This window comes from Dendroctonus ponderosae, unplaced genomic scaffold, assembly GCF_020466585.1.
Source record: "Dendroctonus ponderosae isolate FM_Combo_2020 unplaced genomic scaffold, Dpon_F_20191213v2 Dpon_F_20191213_8, whole genome shotgun sequence".
NCBI classification, from domain to species: Eukaryota; Metazoa; Arthropoda; class Insecta; order Coleoptera; family Curculionidae; genus Dendroctonus; species Dendroctonus ponderosae.
In genome coordinates, this window is record NW_026019016.1 from 4710055 (window position 1) to 4729238 (window position 19184).

Genomic DNA, 19184 nt, shown 5'->3' on the forward strand with positions numbered 1-19184 from the left:
ATTCTGACTATTTTTTTCAGTGATTTGCATAATATGTTTGTTGAATGATAGTGAACTTGCTAAGAAGCGATTTGCGCAAAATTGCAAAACAAATTTTTCCAATCTTTTCAATAACTAACCGCTTGATTTGAATTGAATTGAAACGCGTTTCAACTTCAGTCCCAAAGTTTTTGAAACTACCATTTGTTATATCATGTTGTTAACAGCTTAAATTCGTTTAAAAAATGTTTTGCTCATTAATTCGATTCGAAATAAAATTATTTCTTGCCCTCAAGGAGTGAGATTTGATATGACTACTGTTCATTTCGGTATACTGACCGTCATTTAGAAAAATGGGTAATTAAATAGGTACTCACGCCAATAAATTATTTGCGTTTTTTCTATCGTTATTTACCACAAAAGGTAAACTAGACGGCTAACCTGATGAACTAAATAAAACACAGTTATATCAATTTCATAGTGATTTATTCTATAAACAATTCACTGTAGTCCACATAAATTATATTTACAACCTTTCAATCACACTGTTTTTAAATAAGTGTAGAATTTTATATATAAATGTATAGTATTTTTCTTGACAAAGTAAGCTTGTTAAGTAAGGGGGCTTTTTCCGACCGGTTCACAGGGCAAGTATAAAATTAAGTGAGGGATTAAGAAAAAAATCTTGACATATTCCAATCGAAACACAAAAGCAAAAAAGAATGAAAAACGAAACGTGAAAATATTCCATATTTCTTAATTTTTTAATAACTATTTTAATTTTGTACTGCGGACTTGGTATAGTACTTGCCATCTGCACTGTTAGCTTGAAGAAGCCCAGTATGAAAAAAAATATAGATGGTACATATACGCAAACATATCAACAGTAACAATCTAGTATTTACTTAACAATATTATAATTATGTATGTTCATAACGTTTTTAAATTATGTACAAGAATTTTAGATGTGTTAACAACCGTACATCAATTTTTTACATTTTTAAAATTAATACAATAGTAGATACAAACTATAAAATTGTGATACAGGCTATTTACTCTTTACAACTGGTAACACTGCAATATAATATTCTTTTCGAAGCACCATTTTAAGACGAATATCACTACGCTTTTGCTTTGGAGGGCTTCTTCTATATTTACACAATTTGCGGCAAATTTGTTTTTTCCTGTTGGGATTTATAGGTTGAATAAAAAAGTATTTTCTAACAAATAGCCACTATTAAAGCAACAAATTCCTGATTTATAAATAAGAAATATTCGTGATGGTTAAAAATGGAAAAATAAATTCCTTTGTGATGTAATAAATTCTTTTCTGCTAAGTTAATAATTATGTGTGTTCCTTATCACAGTTACGGGCATATAAAAATAAATATACCTAGTTCTCTTTTTTAAAATATAGAACTATCTCACACCAAAAAGTATATTTTGTTTTCCGAAAACATCATTTTAAATGTACATCTGAACAAATTACAGAGCGCAAATTAACAACAATTCTACGAATAAAGTCACATTTAATTAAATAACTTGATTGAACATTTTTGTGTTTCACTAAATATACCTGTTTGAAATACTTGGAAAGCCAATTTGCACTTCAATAAAATTGCAGCATTAACGCAAAGCAATCTTATATTAAACAAATATAAAGATACTGGACAATTAATAAATATCAATATATAAAATAATTATCCATAAATGTGGATTGTCTATAATTAATTATAGGTTTTTAAAGCTAAACTTAGCTTCCAACAAAATACATGCTCAAAAGTACAAAATGGGCTTCCACATATTCCATCAGCGTTTCAAATTCAATAAAAGATATTGTCCATTACACATCAACAGACAGTTTGTGCTCTTAATGGCATTTTAAACTGAACAAAAAATATGGTAGCTTTTTTAAAGGCTTTTCTATGTACATCTATAAGAATATTTTTTGCTACATATCCGACCTTAAACGCATTTTACCCTTACTCTAAGCTACTCTCTAACACCGTATTATCACAATTTTATAAAAATATTAAACTTAAGTAAATAATAAACGGTTATGTACGGCTTAACAAATTGTAATACGATGTCTCGATGTTTCAAATACAATTTCTTACTACTGCCAATAAAATTTTATTTAAAAAAACTAGACGATCTGTTTGCCTTATAGTGACCACCACTATACGTAACCAGCAAGTCTAAAATTAGATGATGAAAGAGAATTATTCCACGGGCTCTTTATAAAGGTGAAAAAACGACCACAGTACCGAACACTCTTGGTTATCCCACATTAAGTAGATATTAATGTGACACGTTATTATGCTTATTCTAAAAACGCAACAGTATTCACACTATAATACTTAATTACCAGTTGCAGTCGTAATTACGTTAAACACATTGTTAGTCCTTCACCGCGAAAAATGTTAATCTAACAGACTAAGAAGGTTTTGACTGAGAAAGAGCAAAATACGCAGTTGATAGAGAATTTTCATAAAAGCAATGACCAGTCATTTAGAGCTTGAAAATCTATACCATACCATCTTTCGTTTCTTTAACGAAGTAATCAAACTATAAAATGACACCACGCATGAATTGATTTAGATAAAAAAAATGTCTTGCATGTGTCATATAGAGTGTAAAAAGTTTAAGAATTACTTATACAGTTTTTTTTAATTTGACTGGCGTTTGAGTCCTCAATGCTTTAAAACGCTGTATGGATTTTCGGTATTTCAGCACGGTTGAACTAAGAGTAAGACTGACCCAAATGAAAAAAAAACAGGCTTCTATATTTCTGAATATCAGGGTATCAAGTCATGGTAGCGCGGAGTATTTGCTTCGCTAATTTACAATGTCTTTCATTTACTTGCAATCTAAACTATGCAGCTTTGATGGCTGATGGGGATATTGAAAAATAAAGCCTCTATGAACGTGTGCGTTGCATCTTTTTCAGTCAGGCTACGTGCAACACATTTATCCAGCCACTCGCATTCACGTTACACGAAAGTTTACAAATCTATTGATGCCCTTTTATCCCGTAGGGAGCACATTTGGAATGTGTAGCATTTAAACAATAATATTTGGGATGGCACATCCCTTCACGCTTAAAACGAAACTAGATGAATTGCGAATCGTTCCCACAACAACCTTTGCCGATAATATAAAACTACTAACTCTTTGAAACAACAAAATATTCGTTGTAAATCGAGTGCTTATTGTCGAGTGTGAAAAATCATCTTACTTAAATTCATGCAGTGCATGAGTCTGTTTTATTATTGAGACTTTGATCTAAAAGAAATGTTAGGCATTTCAACTGATAATGTTTTGCTTATTTGGCTGCAGTTGTCATAAAGTTTGAAATAAAATGAGCTAGAGTATCAAAAACAAAAATGAATAAATAGAGTACAAAGTTTAAATTACATTTTTCTTTCTACTTGAACAAAATATCTGTAAAATATTGTATCTAATAGAGTTATGACGTATCACAGATATTTGTATATCGATAATTTTTCTGTTTTATCCATTCAATTCCTAGACCTAGAAAGATAGGATGTGGCTTAAGACTACTAAGCAAAGGTTATGTGTAGGAGCGAGAGCGATTGTAATTCGACTCAATAAAGCCAGTAATTCCTCCTATATTTAGATGAGTAGTGGTACTGTGGACGCTAAGTAGCAAACGATAAGTAAACGTTGTCTCATAAATATAAGGAAAAGTTTCGCGATCCTTTGCCGCCCAAGGACTTTTTGTACTTAGTGAAGGCAACTTTTTCAGATTTTCTGCTTTCGTTTCTTTAATTTGTTGCTTGATAGGCCAGCTTATAGGAAATGTTACTTTCGGTCTAAGCCTTTTCTCCTTCGCTCTCACATTCATCATCAAATCAATCATCATTCTCCAAATCGTTAAACGCCCGTCTGTATTACATTCAACAAAAGTGTCCTATAAACTGGCAGTGCTTATGTTAGGAGTTTTTTTCCTATCCCGCAAATAGTCCAAGTCTTTTGCTTTTGAACTATAGTTTTGCAGCGGTTAATAGTCAATTACTGAGATTTCCACTTGTTTATATACAGTTTCGGCACTGGTAATACCGTTATTGTGCGGCAATGGTAACTTGTTTTTGAAAATTAAGCGCTCCATCTCAGAGTGTTATTTTCTCTTAGCGTGAAGCATTTCCATCAATAATGTTTGCGTTGGAGCGGAACCATTGCAATGTTTGACATACAGATGTTCTTCACCCTTTGAAGCCAGTGAATGGATCTCCTGCAGTATCGACTGCATTTTGTTGAATTTATCCTGGAATCAAAAAATTAAATTTATTACGGATATGCAAAAAATCATATTTGTGTAAGCTCTAATATTCTACTAGCAACGGCGTAACGAATAGTTTCACAAATGAAATAGTTTCAAAACGCTCAACATTTGTTCGTGTTGGTTTTATTTTCAAGATAAGAAGAGCACGGAAGGGAGATATCGGAAACCACAAATCATTGGAAGTTGGTTAAAGGGGGAGAAGTCACGTAATTAATTAATCTGTTAATAGCAAAATAGCAGTTTGAAATACTTGATTCAAATTTTGGTTTCCGACTTACTGCGGGAAAAAAATTTGAGGGATGATTGGAGTCAAAATTGATGACGGTATTTTGCTTACGAAACGTTGAAGCAAAAACCTGATCAAGTGCCGTTACACTGACTTGTGTTGTTGTTGTGAAATGAAAGTGTAGTTTGTTTTATTGCACATTTGATATGAACGCCAAAATACTAATAATAAGGTTAAGGAGTTGCTCCATATTCGAGACGACGATACCAATTCAAATAAAACAATAAAAAACGTGCTAGTAACTAATTATTTGCTTATTCTAAGGAGGTTAATAAAATTAAATTACCTGAATTTGTGGATAACATGCTAAGCAGTATTCCAGCAAGGCCTGTTGAACTTGTTCGTAGCCTTCTTGGACATGTTTCCTATTCGTGATGCCTCGCACATCTGCAGAAGAATAATCAGTTAGATATGTAAGCAAGTATTTTACCATTCCGTGCATTTTACCTGGGTTTAACAACAACATAAACTTCACGCATATGTAGTCACTGATGTCGAATTTTAATTCTTGCAATTTGGCAGTAATGTTGTTAAAGTGATCTGCCAGTGTAGGAACTCCCAACAAACCCAAGTTAAGCAAGTCGAATTTTTGGCCATTGTGTAACGTAGATTCATCGGGTAGATTGTTGTGCATGCGCTGATGCATGTGATCAAGCACCAGCATGTCCGACCAAGAATGTTGGAGTAGCTTCATTTGGTCGTCAACCTAAATATAAAAAAAAATGCTTTACGTATTGGAATTTAAGAATTCTTCAGCTGATTTAAACGAATGATATTTAGGCCCAGCAGTTTTAGCTTGGAGCTGGTATTAGCATAAGCCGGTACAAAACACAACCAACTGTTAACTCATAGCGTTGACATTTGCATTCGAAATTACTATTAAGTATAGAGTTAAAGTTATGAATGCGACCTTTACCACTGACCAACTTGGTTGGCACAGACCCGCTAACTGACAGGGTATTGTATTATTTAAAGAGCAAGTTGACTAACAAAATATCGAATATTCACTGACGCAAACCGTTTTCCAAAAATCCCAATTAAATCGAGTTAAAAAAGTCCTCCCACCTAGATGAAGCGAATTTATTTGAGCAATGGGTGGATGGATGCAATGGAACATTTTTGGGTGGTAACCTACTTAACGTAAAATTGGTATGACAATCGTTGCGTGCGGATTTAAAAATAATTGCAAAAACCTGCCTGACTCACAACCTCAATTCGCGGCAGAAACCAATTAAAAAAAGTGTATCGCCTCGATTTTTATTGAACTTGGCCTCAATAGTCGCCATCATTTTCACTTTCAACATTGCTTGTTTTACGTAATCTCTATATTCACTTCTCTTTTCATGCCGTATCGCTCTCGTTCTTTGCAACAATTGGTGTCAACATTGTTGCCGTCGTTATTTAAATGCGGACTAACTTTCGCATCAGCAACAATTGACACGATTTTCAATGAAAATACTAACAATATTACGACATCGCTGTTAGAACTATTTTCATTAACAGCAATTGCTATGAGCTGGTAAATTATCAAGTACAGGCTATCCTCGTTTTTTCTGTTTCATCCGGGACATTTTAACGTTCGGAAGGAGCAATTTACAAGAACATTGTTGATCCTTTTGAGAACTTTGAAATGATAAGTACGATCGAGATGTTCCTCTTCTCCAAAAAGAAGCTCGTGTTTCCAATTACACAAATAATTAGAATTCTTTATATCTATTATTCCGGTACTACCAATAGCAACTTTACTTGATATGTTTATTTTCAATAGACGATAGTAATTTTCTTATTCCATTACAACCCGTTATAATTTTTTTCTACGGGAAATCAAAATCTTGTAATTGCTTTTGCTGTTAATTCGAAGGTCCTTCCTCATTTGGTCAAATGAGTTTCACTCCCGGGGCTCGTTAAGGTCTTTGCTGTTAACTGTATCTCATAAATGTTAACTGGCAATTGTTCGAAGAATCGGCGGCAAAGCATTTTTAATATCCATTCAGCTACTTAATTAATATAAGCTAATTTCAGTTCAAAGTTTATCAAGTAGCTATTATTTTCACGCAACTCGTTACGGAAGACGGCCATGCGTAAAGTTAATTTGCAATTTTGCTTAATTATTGCGAGCTGACCATCGGACCTATATGACTCACTAACTACATAGATATTTTCACATGTTTTTCTTCTACATGGAAACCAGTGGCAGCTCTTGCCCTACTCTGTACAAGTTGTGGCTTTTAGAGGTGGGTAATATTCAATTTTAATGAATCTATCACAACCATTCGTTGGAAGGTTTCAAAATGAAAACAAACGGATCTGGAAATGAGGCGGACATTTTTTCTTCGGAATATTCCTTGTTATTTGAACATGTTATTATACTTTCCGGCTGCACCTGTTGCACAACAAATAGTCAACTCATTCTATTACTGTTTGAAAGTCGCTTTGTTCGGACCAGGTACCAAAAAAAAAACAATTAAACATTGTGAAAACGAAAATACAAGCAAAATTCTAAATGATTTTGTTGACTGTTTGATCACGGATAAAACGTAGGCGAGTTCTAATTCATTTATTTCTCGATTTCGTGGCATTGATAATGACTGCTTTCCTTTACTATCTCCTTTAAGCAAGTGTCTTTCTAATTTTTTTAACGTCGAGTTCGACCCATGCTTGAATGTGAACTGCGCCCAGTTGGAGCAGAGCAGCATTGGAATTTTTGAAAATTCTCTTTTTGATATAACTTTTCACCACCCTTTCTTCAACCAAATGCATTAAGAAGTAGCTTTCAAATACCTTTATCTATAATTGATTATTTTAGTCTTTCATTTCAATTTCAAAAGTTGCTAGATATTTGCGTGCAATTTCACTTAACTTCGAAAAGAAGTGGAGAAACTGAGCCATATTTTAGTAGCAGAAATGGAATAAATTGAACACCCTCTAGAAGGAAAAACCAACCGCCCCGTTTTGGGAACGATTGAAGGTGCTGCAATGGCTCACCAGCACATCGGATATTGACAAAGACATCGAGGAATGGAAACAATCGCCAAAAGCAACTATCCGCAAATACTGAACAGATAAAGTGATCATGATTGAAACTTGAATGACGATAGGTGTGTCATCCGCAAAAAATCAAAAGTTAAAAGCACACGCAAGAGTAATTCATGAACGCAAACTTTAATGGCCATGGAATATGCCTTGATATTAATCAAGTCGAGATTGATGCCAGCTTATCTCCGGCACCTGTACTTAAGCCGAAGTCGCCCAATCAAAATGAGGTAACCAAATGAAAAGCGAAACGAAATCCGCACGTCACGACATCCACTTTCGATTATTCTTCCATTGCATAGGCAAGTAGGATCTTTCTTTATCCGTTGCCATTATTTCATAATAGTTGCGAAGTGTTCTTGACCCACTAACAATGGCCTACTTGACTAGTTAAACGAGGAGCGCTTAGTGTGATGGAGCAGGGGGAGAAGGAGAAGCTTCGTCGCGGGAGTGTGAGAATCTAGTTGGCGCTGTATGTGCGCATTACCACTAGATACACCTCGCGTCAATGTTTGATAGTTCCATCTATACGGTGGGATTTAAAGAGACTTCAGTACGACTCGCCCAGTTCGTAAATATACGATTGCACTGTTGCCGCTTTAAAACTCGCTTTGCAAACGCCCTTTGGAGAGTACGCACGTTTTAGTGGTGTATAAAGTAGGAAGCTGGAAAAATAGCAACTGAGAGAGTAGCTATAAAAAAGTTCCACCCTAGTGGAAGCTTTGGTTCAATCCAGAAAGCTCTACTATGTCACGCACGTGACTAGAGCACGTTTTCCCATCGGCCAGTGTCAGTCGAAACAGAACGCACTTTGCATACGAACAACACATTTTACGAGCACTTTTCTTTAAAAGCAAGCGAAAATCATAAAAATAGCCCAGCAATAGTAGTAGTAGTAGTAAAAGTTGAGTCGAGTAAACTAGGAGACTATTTCGGGGTTCATCACCAATAAGCGAGATGTGAGGGATAATGGTAAATTCCAAAAGTGAAAATATTGATACCATCGCGATTTAAAGTTAATCGAAATAGGGACAACACAATTACCGCACATATTGTGGGTACGTTATGATGTGTGCAATATTATCCACGACCTAAATAATAAGCCAAGTCGAACTCGGTAATCTCAGGCTGCAATTGAGCAATTTTAAGTTTACCAAATTGAGCCGCATTTAAATAATTTAATGATGGCGTGCCTGTGCGCTGAAAAGTCGTTTTGTTGCCTTTAATCGCCGACCGGTGGCGCAATTGCATTAAATTTGAATTCACTTTGCACTATACACTTTGTCTTGTCACGCGGCCATTCAAAAGGCAAATCGGATCGTTTAAAAAACCTTTCAAATTGGTTCAACATTGATCAATTTGCAATTGTTGGTTAATTGCCACTTTTTGCAACCGCCAACCCAAAAATGAGACCGAAATTCTACAACTCGCCTTAGTATGTAAATTGTGTGGATTCAATGCGCCCGTGCACACAGTTTGAATTCAAATTCAATAAATTTACCAAACAAAGAGAATGAGAGCCCACTTACTTTAAATGATTGCGTTTGATTGATTTAGTCCCATTCACCTCAGAAGCTCATAATAAGTACGACTTTTGCAATTTTTGTTAAACAGCTTTAAAAGCGACGATAAGCCCATCAAATCGAGGCGATAATTTCGGCAGATTGAAAATCTATTTGAGTTTTTGGCTCGGACGCGAAAATGACTCAGGATCCAAAAAATATAAAATTTCATATACCAACATTCGAGGCGAAACAATTCCAATTAAAGGCAAATAGTGGACAAGTCAAAGAATGTAATGCAAAGATGTAAAGTGGACAACAATCCGAACGCTTTTTTGAATGTAAAGCAATTATTATTCTCAAAAATAGCGCAACAGAAGCCAATTGCATGAGCCTTTTTTAATTAAAGAAGCACAAAAGTTTCTGGCTTGTAAAAACTGTATTTACCGATTACTCCCCTAAGTTCGTATCTACGCGATTGACCTTTAAGACGAACCGAGAGGCCCAATTTTTTGCCACAGATATTTAACAAACATTTGTTCCTTTGAGGTATTTAGCAAAATCTAAACTAATCCCTCTTTTTCCGTATCTTGAAATTATATCGCAAATCGCATTCTATAATTTGGAACACAATCTAAATTGATTGCGAGTGACAATAACTTGTAATGTTGTGTGTTATGGTTATGGCAATATAAAATGGGCAAAAAGTTGTACAAACCTTGAGATCCTTGAAAAATATCGAATTCCTCGCCCAATCAACTTGCGAAAACAAATTCTGATCCAAAACTTTGCACATTAGTTCAAAAAGGTCCACCTCGCACTGATTGTACGTCTGATTTTGGAGTAAGTTGTATAACGAGTTTTGCCATTCCCGATCGTCTACCGCCTGAACGAAGTCCCGAATCATAGGCGATACTTTGTTTTGGGGCACATTCGGTGCCATCGAGTTGAACTGGAAGGATTTCGGACTGAGTGAGTGAGGCGACGTCGTTGTTGAGTTGGCCGCGCCCCACAATTTTTGATCGATGCTGGGATTCTGAGTGGGACCGCTGGGTACTCCCACGATCTGGAGGGTTGATGGAGTGTTGCCGGAGAGCTGTTGCATCTGGGAGTTCACCTGTCCAAGTGCTACCGCTATTGGGGAAGGCGAAGAGTCCGGAGATGAGGTTAAACTGGAAACCTACATGGGAAAAATCACTATTAGTTATTATAACCACTCGGCATATTTTGGCTTTAAAACTTCTACTAAAATATACATATTTCTAGCTACTGACTAATAGAGGACAAGAAAATAATGTATTTTAGTGAATGCCTTATAGTCGTGGACGCATTTATTTTTACAACTCCTGTATTATCAGCGTGAAAAAGACCTTTTTCTGCATAACCATTGCCAACTGACACAACGCATCTTCAAAACTCACTGCGAAAACCTTAACAGCGTCTAAAATCACATGTGCAAAGTGGAATCACAACCCCATCTATCTTATAGCTATGATGGTTTTCAAACCTTTGATAGAATGAATGCGAAGAAACATTTATTTTTACCATTCGTCAATATTCATTTTTGACTTTTATTCTTTGGCATGAGACCAACTGGAATATGGGCCCCTATAGACCCATGGAGCAGCGGACTTCGTTGATGTTACTATTAAAGCATTAATGCGTTCCTCGACAAATTTCACGTAAAATTAGCAACTGAAATACATAAAGGGGCTACTTGAAATTCATAGTTTCACAGAAACTTACTCGTTGCTCACAAGTAAAATGTGTCTCGTTGTTGGCTGTTTCAAACATTGTATTGTAAAGGTGTCGTTAAATAAAAAAATTTTTTTAGTTTTATTGACACATTTGTATAAAGCGTCGCAAGGCTAACTTGTTAAACCTCAAAATAAACAACATCCGTTTAATTTATAAAACATCCGCCCAATAAAGTCGCTTATTTTAGACATTCCTTGCCTTGAATGATAGGATGTACGGTTTCTTTGTTAATGGAAGGGAATTGGGAAAATCTCCATTTTTCTCCGTCTGTATTTTGTCTAATCCGCTTTTATAGCAGCTGATATGAGATTGAATTTATTTATCCATAGTTTATGGGGAAAGTCCATATTATTTAATTAATGAATGACTAAAAAATGAGAAATGTCAGATTCTTGAATATGAAGTTGCTGATTTAAAAACTGAAATAAATTTAAAAAACAAACAAAATAGAAAATCATATATAATCGTACAAACTAATTCGCAGTCTTCTACCCTGCCTATAAAGGGAGAATAAAAAAACCCGGACACGATAAAAACAAAACATCCATCCCAGCTAATCATTTGAATAAAAGTGCAAGCCAAAGCAAGGATACATCGTTATAAAGTGCATAGTTAAGAATAATATAGAAAAACTCTCAACAAAAACCGCTTTTGTGAAATAGCAAACATTGAAATAAAAATAACAGCTCGATTTAAAACATTTACAGACTTCTTGACCTTTCAGAATCACACCGTTGTCATAACCCAGAACAAATTGAGACTTTAAGCAAGTCCAGAATACACACTAGAAGTGTGTAGACAGCAAAAGAATCCCGGATTCATCTATCAACATTTCGAATCAGCTTGAAATAATTGAAAAAAATCGGGAACCAAATAACCAAAATACTAGCAAAATTCTGAAGTTTGATATAAATTTTTCTAAGATAAAAATTAAACTAATAAACAGCATGGTTTAGATTTAGATCCTTACGAATTTATGTTTAGCTAGGAATTGGACAAACCTGAGGTATTTGAATTTCCTGCTTGATATGTAGACTACCAAACGGTGAGGTACCAGGTTGATTGCTATACATAACGTTAGACGATACTTGAGACCCCTGCAGGGTTTGCACTGCTAGTTGCCTTTGTCTTAACAGTTGTAATTTTCGTGCTCTGTCTCTTTTGTACATTGGTCCGAATTTGTTGCGTCCCCCTCTCATGCGATCGGCTCGAACAGCTGAAAAAGACAAGAAAAACCTTTTATAAATGATCAAACAACTAGCCTAAAAACAATGAACAACGATCAAATTCTGTATAAACGACTAATATAGCAGCAGGTGCTTTACATATGGCCATATATTGATAGCGCTTCCTAGCAGACAAAGAATTAGATCTCATAAAAAGCAGGAAAAAACTAATTTGCGATGATGCAAAAGAGCTGCTCGAACCAGCTGCCATTCCGTGTGAAAGGGCGGAATATTTTGGATACCACATTTGGTTTGAATTCAAACGAGAAACATGTCAAGGTTGGATGTTGTTGGTGATTATTTTTAGCTTTTGCACTAACAAAGAACCGAACCGCAAAATATTCTCACCGTTCGTATGAATTATATGAAGTGGTTCAACATTTCTCGAACAGATGATCAAAATTGCCTTCGGTCAGACCTATACGGATTACCTACTTATTACCTTGATAGTATTTGCCGGCCTTGTGTTGGCTTCTATACAATGAAAGAAAATTCGCTGACTGCATTGCCAAACATTAATTTCTTAAAAATAAATCGCATGCTTTGTAACGGCGCGGCGCTGGTAGCCTTGAGAGTACTCTCTTACTATAATTAGCACAATCAACTTGCATGGATGTTTGCGTCTGTTTATTTTCTGCGGTACACGGAAAGGGCCGTCACGAAAGACGCATTGGCGCTTTTCATCTTCAATGAGGACTTAAAATTAGCAAAAAAGCTCAGTTACGGCCGTTAAACATCCGCTTTTTCTGAGGTTATCAATATTCGCCTCAATAGACCCGAATGCCCAAACTATTTCCAACATGTAAATTTATTATTAATGTTAAAAAAGGATTAAAGATCCAGCTTTTATTTCAGTGAAATGAATGATAACAAGCCGTTCTGTTATCGCAGAATTGACAATTTTGAATAAAGAAAATGCAATTGAGCATAATAGATTCTAACTCATCTTAATCTCACAGCTAATTAGTTTGATATTTTTGTTCTAAAAATATACTTACATCTTTGAGGTTGTTTACTATAATTTAATTAAACGAGCATTGATTAAAGCGTTTAGACGGCTAACAGTACGGAAAAGACTCCAATTATTATATATGTAGATAGGCGAAATTAATAATATATCGAGTGTAAAAACAATTTGATTATTTCCACCACGACTTTCAGTTTTCGGTTTTCACCCAAAAGTTCTTGTAAAATACGTTGGCTTAAAGTAAGCGAATTTGTAAAGCTTGCAACAGCCATTCCACATTTATCTATTGTGGAAGAATGCGTGGTCTAGTTAACTGTATTTCAAAATAGCCAGAGCATATGTTCGTTTTAAAAGTATTAAGTTCGAGTGTCCCAACGACAAAAATACTTTTCATAAGAATCGTCTACTAATGTTTTTGTTTCAAATCAACAGTTTAGCCTAGCTAATAGGCAGGCGATTTACAAAAATAATATAAAAGCTTCCCATATGGTTCCAATTTAATTTAAGTAGATGTTCGCCGCGTATAAGAAATGCAAAATATTCGATATTTGTTTAAAAATAAACGAAATTTGCAAACGGATGAAATTTATTTTGTGTGCACTGCCATTTCAATTAGCCCGTTGGCACGTTTATCATGAACAAAGCGCCCCAACAATTGAAACAAATGGCTCGTTTCTTTCGCTGCTAATAATAGAACGTTTGTTCCAACCAATTACTGAACTTTGCTGATCATTTCGTAACGTGTACTCCCCAAATTCCCTTTTCAACCAAATATATCGCAACTCGGTTACTTTCAAGCCGATTAAAAGACATACGTGTGTGGGCTTTCGCTTGAGCAATGCCGGTTCTGATCAACCGAGTTGATAAGAGAGCTGAAAAGGAATAAAAATTGCCCAGTTACCTTCCACCAACTAAGTAAATAACGAAAATCTACGAGATAATGTATGATGTAACCCTATGGTTGCGTCCACTCGAAGTTTTTTACGCAACTCATGACATGAAATTCGGAGTGGGTCAACGAATGTTTTAAGTAACAAAAGGTAATAAATCACATTTTTGCCTTCTGGTCATTGGAGGGACCAATGTGGCAACGTTTCGGGTAACGTGAAGCCCTCCAAACCACAACATAAAATACATACAATTACAGGAGTAATCTGGATAGTTTACAGGATGTCATTAGCATATTTATGGTGCTGTAATTGTAAATAGTCGTTTTTCTGCAAAGCAACGTCCTGGCCTCAATGCTACGCAGTATCTACATCAACAATCAAAGTATACAGCGGGAGGTGTATTTGTGTGCATTTCAACATGAAACACTTTCAATCACTTCTGATTTTGTTAACACACTGAATGGCTGAAAATTAGTGTGAGTGTGTTCATGAAGGTACTAAATTTTGAAACAAAATATGTTCATTTATGGAACCAAAATCAAATTGTGCCTAAAATCATCAATTTTATGAAGAACCCGTATCAAAGAAAATAGACTCAAATATTGTAATTTAATGGGTATAAAACTTGGACAGCATGGTTGGTTAAGAGATGCAAAGAGTAGAAGAACCTGCTAAAACAGACAAGAAATCGACTCAGAATGAGTTTTTTATTAAGTAACAAACCCAGTCATAAATCGCCTTAGGTGAGCTGATACTTAGCAGCTGGCATAGTTTAGAAATATTATGAAGTCAGTAGATCATGTAATTTATGCCGAAATTTCAATATAACGGTCCAAGTTTTTCATACCCCTTTTACAACGTAAAAAGTAGCTAATCAACTGAGTTTATATTCGACACGCTTTGGAAACAATCATCCAGACCAAAACAATAATAACTGAGTTAATGTATTAAACCAAGGCCATGGAATCGAGTGTTTAACGCATTGCAATGCGGATGGCCTTGCGATCACGCCTCGGAAGTCTCGAGAGAGTACTATACAAATGTATATTTACCAGTTTATCTCAAATTAGTTTGGCCACTGATAATAGTTGCTATTTTCGATACTTTATTATGTATATGAGGAACTTTTGCCAGGCTTAGTGAAGTGTTCACACCTTCTCTTCGATATCATTCTTCCAGCTCAGTCCAGTACAAACTACGAGCAATCAACCTGTTGCAATAGAACCGGGGCCATTCCTCTAGGGATAATGGTTTATCTGGCACCGCAGCGTGCACCCATTGACACAGATACATTTGAATATTCAAAACACTCTCGATCTTGTCGGTTACTTGTATTCGTGTGATTTCAACAATAAAAGACTGGATTCCGAACAAACAGAAACGACCTAGATGTCCATTGCAGCGTGATCGAAGTACACCTAGACCTAACCAGAAAAATGCGAATGGTTATGCGGTTTTTAATCTATGACCAAAGTCGAAGGAGAGTATCGTTTGGATTCAATTGTGAGGCAACAAGTAACTGGGCTGCAATTTTTTTAAATCAGATTTGCGCATTGACTCCAATTAGGCTTCTCGGTTTATGAGCAACATTTTTGTTTCGCCTCTGATAGTTCAAAGATTGTTCGTTACGCGCTGCTACTTTATTGAAACGAAATCTTTGAACTCAACGAGAAAATTGTTGCATTAGCAATGGATATGGAATTAATCACTGCAGACTCCCAAGACTTGACCCCAAATACATCGATCAAAACTGATGCCATTCAGTGAAGAAGGAAAGAAATTATCTTCCAACTTGTATATGAAACCGTAGGTACCATGAGGGAAATTTTTAAAAAGAAGAACGCATAGGTATGGGAAAAACTGCAAAAGTTACTCTTTCACTGCGATGAGTTATCTATTTAGCTGCCGCAGCACTGACTCATTGAAGTGAATTATTTCGAGCCTTGACCATCGAAGAAATCGACAAGACATTGGAAGCAACTACTATCTATAGGCACTTTAAGAAGGCATGGAGGTAAAAGTAACACGGACGAACATTGCCATTCCTGATGAAAAATATCGATTGAAATGCTAAAGAACTGACCAAGTAAGTCGATGAAACAAGGGGCCGATGATGGAGTTCCGTGAAATGAACGTTCGGGGGCCCCCCAGTGTATTTTGCTATTAATAGACCTCACGACAGTCTTTGTATGTTACGCAACCGACTCGTTTCAAGGCCAGAGAAAGCCGATCTGCTCCTGAACTAATCTGAACTTCATTTGCTGTCTGCTGCTAACAACACGTCTGCAGGATTTACCTGGCCATTGGCCAGTCCGAGACCGAATCGATCTTTGAATTAACCGACCTCATGTTAGTTAACCAGCGGTTTGGGTTACGCCAGCAGGAAATCGAGTCTCTCTGGTCGTTTGACCTATAAATAAATAAATGATACCCAACCACGTCAGGAAATCCAAAACTAGGATTCATTGGCCGGCATCTCAAACCATGGGAAATATCACAACAGTTTTACATCATGCGCATACTTCAATGGGTTACTTGGTTGTGTTGTTTAGTCGCTTTTTTAAATTGGAATTAAGCAATTAGTTTCCTCTGCAATCAATTTGTTAGGTGCTCAAATTCCCAACGTGATCGAGTGTATAAACTACTCATCCCCAAGAGCTGGAAGGCGCACGGGCACTGTGAGGCCATGGACTTTTACTTCAATTTATGTGAATTGCTATGGCTTCCCTTTGATCCCCATTCTTTTACTTTTCATCGCTTGGTTTGGACGATATTTCAAAATTAAATTTCTTTATTTGAAAACCGAGCGAAAACCCCGATTCCCGTATTTGCAACGTAGAATGAATATAGAAACAACGATTACAGTTATACATTCACCAGTACCTACATAAACTGATCAGTTTGCATGTGCAAATGTCATAAATATACAAACGGTATTATTTAAAAAACTGCCTTATCGTCCTGTGAGTTCAGGTATATCAACAATAATTTGTGCTTAGAATTGAACTATTTTACTACACCTACATGCTCTCTGTGAGTATCAGCTGTGCCTTCGTGCCTGGTTTTGTACATCAAAATTATTGCAAGATAAGAAATTGGCAACTTTAAGAAGTTTGTGAGGCTATCAACCAAAATCGTGTCATGTGGTTTATTTTTGAACAACTTAAGTATTTCCAATCGCAAATATTTATTTTTTTTTTCCTTTTTTGGTATTTACAAACCTGATAAAAAATTTTTTCAATAACTCTTGAAACGAACTAAAATTGAAAACATTAGCGAAGCAAACCTATTGCCAAGTTTTCGCGGCTTGCACAAACAGAAATAAACAAGCGAATTTTTCTCCTATACAGTCCCCCCATTTTATGCTCTGAAGCATTGAGTGGATATTTGAACTTTTTTAGCGCTGACGTTTCGACATTAGCACATCATCGTCAATATTTGTGCGTGAAGTGAAACCAGCTTTAATAAGCCGAAACTGGCAAACCCAGAAAAAAAGTGAAATCAAAAAGTTTCGAAACGAAACGCCGTATTCTAATGCAATATTTCAACTTTCATTTTGGTGGCGCATGCTTGCCGACTGATCCATCGAGTTTTCTGGCTTTGGACGCCAATGCTTACATGACTCGTGTGTAACTATTTCCCGCACGTATCATCGAACGTCTACATCGTAAAGTGTACGTAACAAGTAATTAGTAATTAGTGTCGAATTAAACATCATTTTGTACGCTATTTTATATGAAAGGCACGGTTTATGATCGGACTTTTGATCAGTGACAGCTTGCGACCTCATCTGCAGTTTGTTTGATCTTTTTTTTATTATTGGGATCATCTATTAACTAGTATTTTGATAAAGTTGATAGGAATATTAATATCGCAATTTGTGCCCGATCTTCAATAAAAAACTGGAAAACAAACAGAATTACTGTAGGTAACACAGTTGTAAAACTTTAGATTAGGTATAAAACATGCAGCAACAAAAAAAAACACTAAAAAAACCCTAAAAACAAAGTCGAACAATGCCTCCAATAGAGAATGCTAAATTATTTACTCGAACTCCGCGATATAAACGAAATAACAAAACAACCCTAAGCTCAATAATCTGTCAAGAAACGAATGAGTCTTCCCCGACAAAAATGTTTAATAAAAAATACATTTTTCAAATAGCTGATTAATTGATTAAAAATCGTTCTTCTCTGATAATGGCCGTTGTTTTAAACTTAATAAAAGCAACATTGTTATGTTGATACGCCAAAGTGTAGAAACTTTAATCAGCTTGCGTTCTCACACAAAACGCCCGGACTGCAGTTCGGAGGAATTTATGTACAATTTAAATCAAATCTTATAATACTTCCATAGGCTACCATTAAAGTTAATATCAAATACCGTTGCAAAATAGGGAACGCAGTAAAAAATACATCATCAGAAAAAATCGGTTAGTCAAGCACGTTTAAGCGAAATAAATGCTGACCTTTTAAATTGTTTATAAGCTTAAGAAGCATGATCTCAGTTTTCTCATTATATCTCACCATAAAGATTAATGGTTTTATTATTGTTTTTATATATTATGACTTTTGCAAAAGATCAACGGATATTTTCTTCTTTTTTGGTTGCCTCAAAAGGAATTGATAAAAATTTTATACAGGCGTACTACAAGAGCCCAGGCGCCCAAGAGACTCAAAACGACTGGCTAAAAATCAGAGTTTAAACAATACACGAAAACTCACTTTGTTAAGAAAACACCAAACCTAACGCAATATGTCTTTAAACAATAAATCGCGATTCCGTAATAAGTTCTTGACCTAAATTCGGTTGCACATACCGTAAATGTCACATAACTTAACATTCGTACAGTAGGTACACACATAATTTCCGTTTGGACCAACCAAATTCAAAGGCTATTAAATTGGAAAACGTAGGTAAACGGATTCAGGATGATCTGGACTCGGCTTATGTGAAATATTGTTGGCAGTGTTTCTAAATCCATGCAGTTTGATGCGTTTCCTCGTTCTAATGCAAAGTTTTTAGGCAATCCCGAGTGGGTGTATCTCGGTTGTTTTATTTTAAACCTGCTTAAATCGTGTTGCGGTCCTAATAAACCGCATTATCAACGTGACCTAATTCCTCGAATGTATGTTAACCGAGTGATATTTTCAGCTATCGACAATTTACTACCGCATGTATGGCTTCATAATTACTGAATAAGTAATTTTAGCGATTTTTACATAATCAATGCGAAT

At 35.6% G+C, this 19184-nt stretch overlaps 1 protein-coding gene across 9 annotated transcripts in view; it reads right to left on the minus strand.

The window, feature by feature from the left end:
* Window positions 1-448: 448 nt before the first annotated feature.
* LOC109538086 (nuclear hormone receptor FTZ-F1) overlaps window positions 449-19184 on the minus strand; it is a 108466-nt gene continuing 89730 nt past the window's right edge. For 7 of the 9 annotated variants that reach the window (XM_048668892.1, XM_048668895.1, XM_048668896.1 and 4 more), the window contains 4 exons: window positions 11866-12080; window positions 9825-10286; window positions 4858-5277; window positions 449-4267 (listed from right to left, as the gene is read on the minus strand). In XM_048668892.1, the coding sequence (XP_048524849.1) occupies window positions 4121-4267; window positions 4858-5277; window positions 9825-10286; window positions 11866-12080 (1244 nt within the window). In that variant the 3' untranslated portion in view covers window positions 449-4120. The remainder of the gene's footprint in view (window positions 4268-4857; window positions 5278-9824; window positions 10287-11865; window positions 12081-19184) is intronic. The other 2 variants (XM_019905140.2, XM_019905139.2) reach the window with 1 other exon arrangement.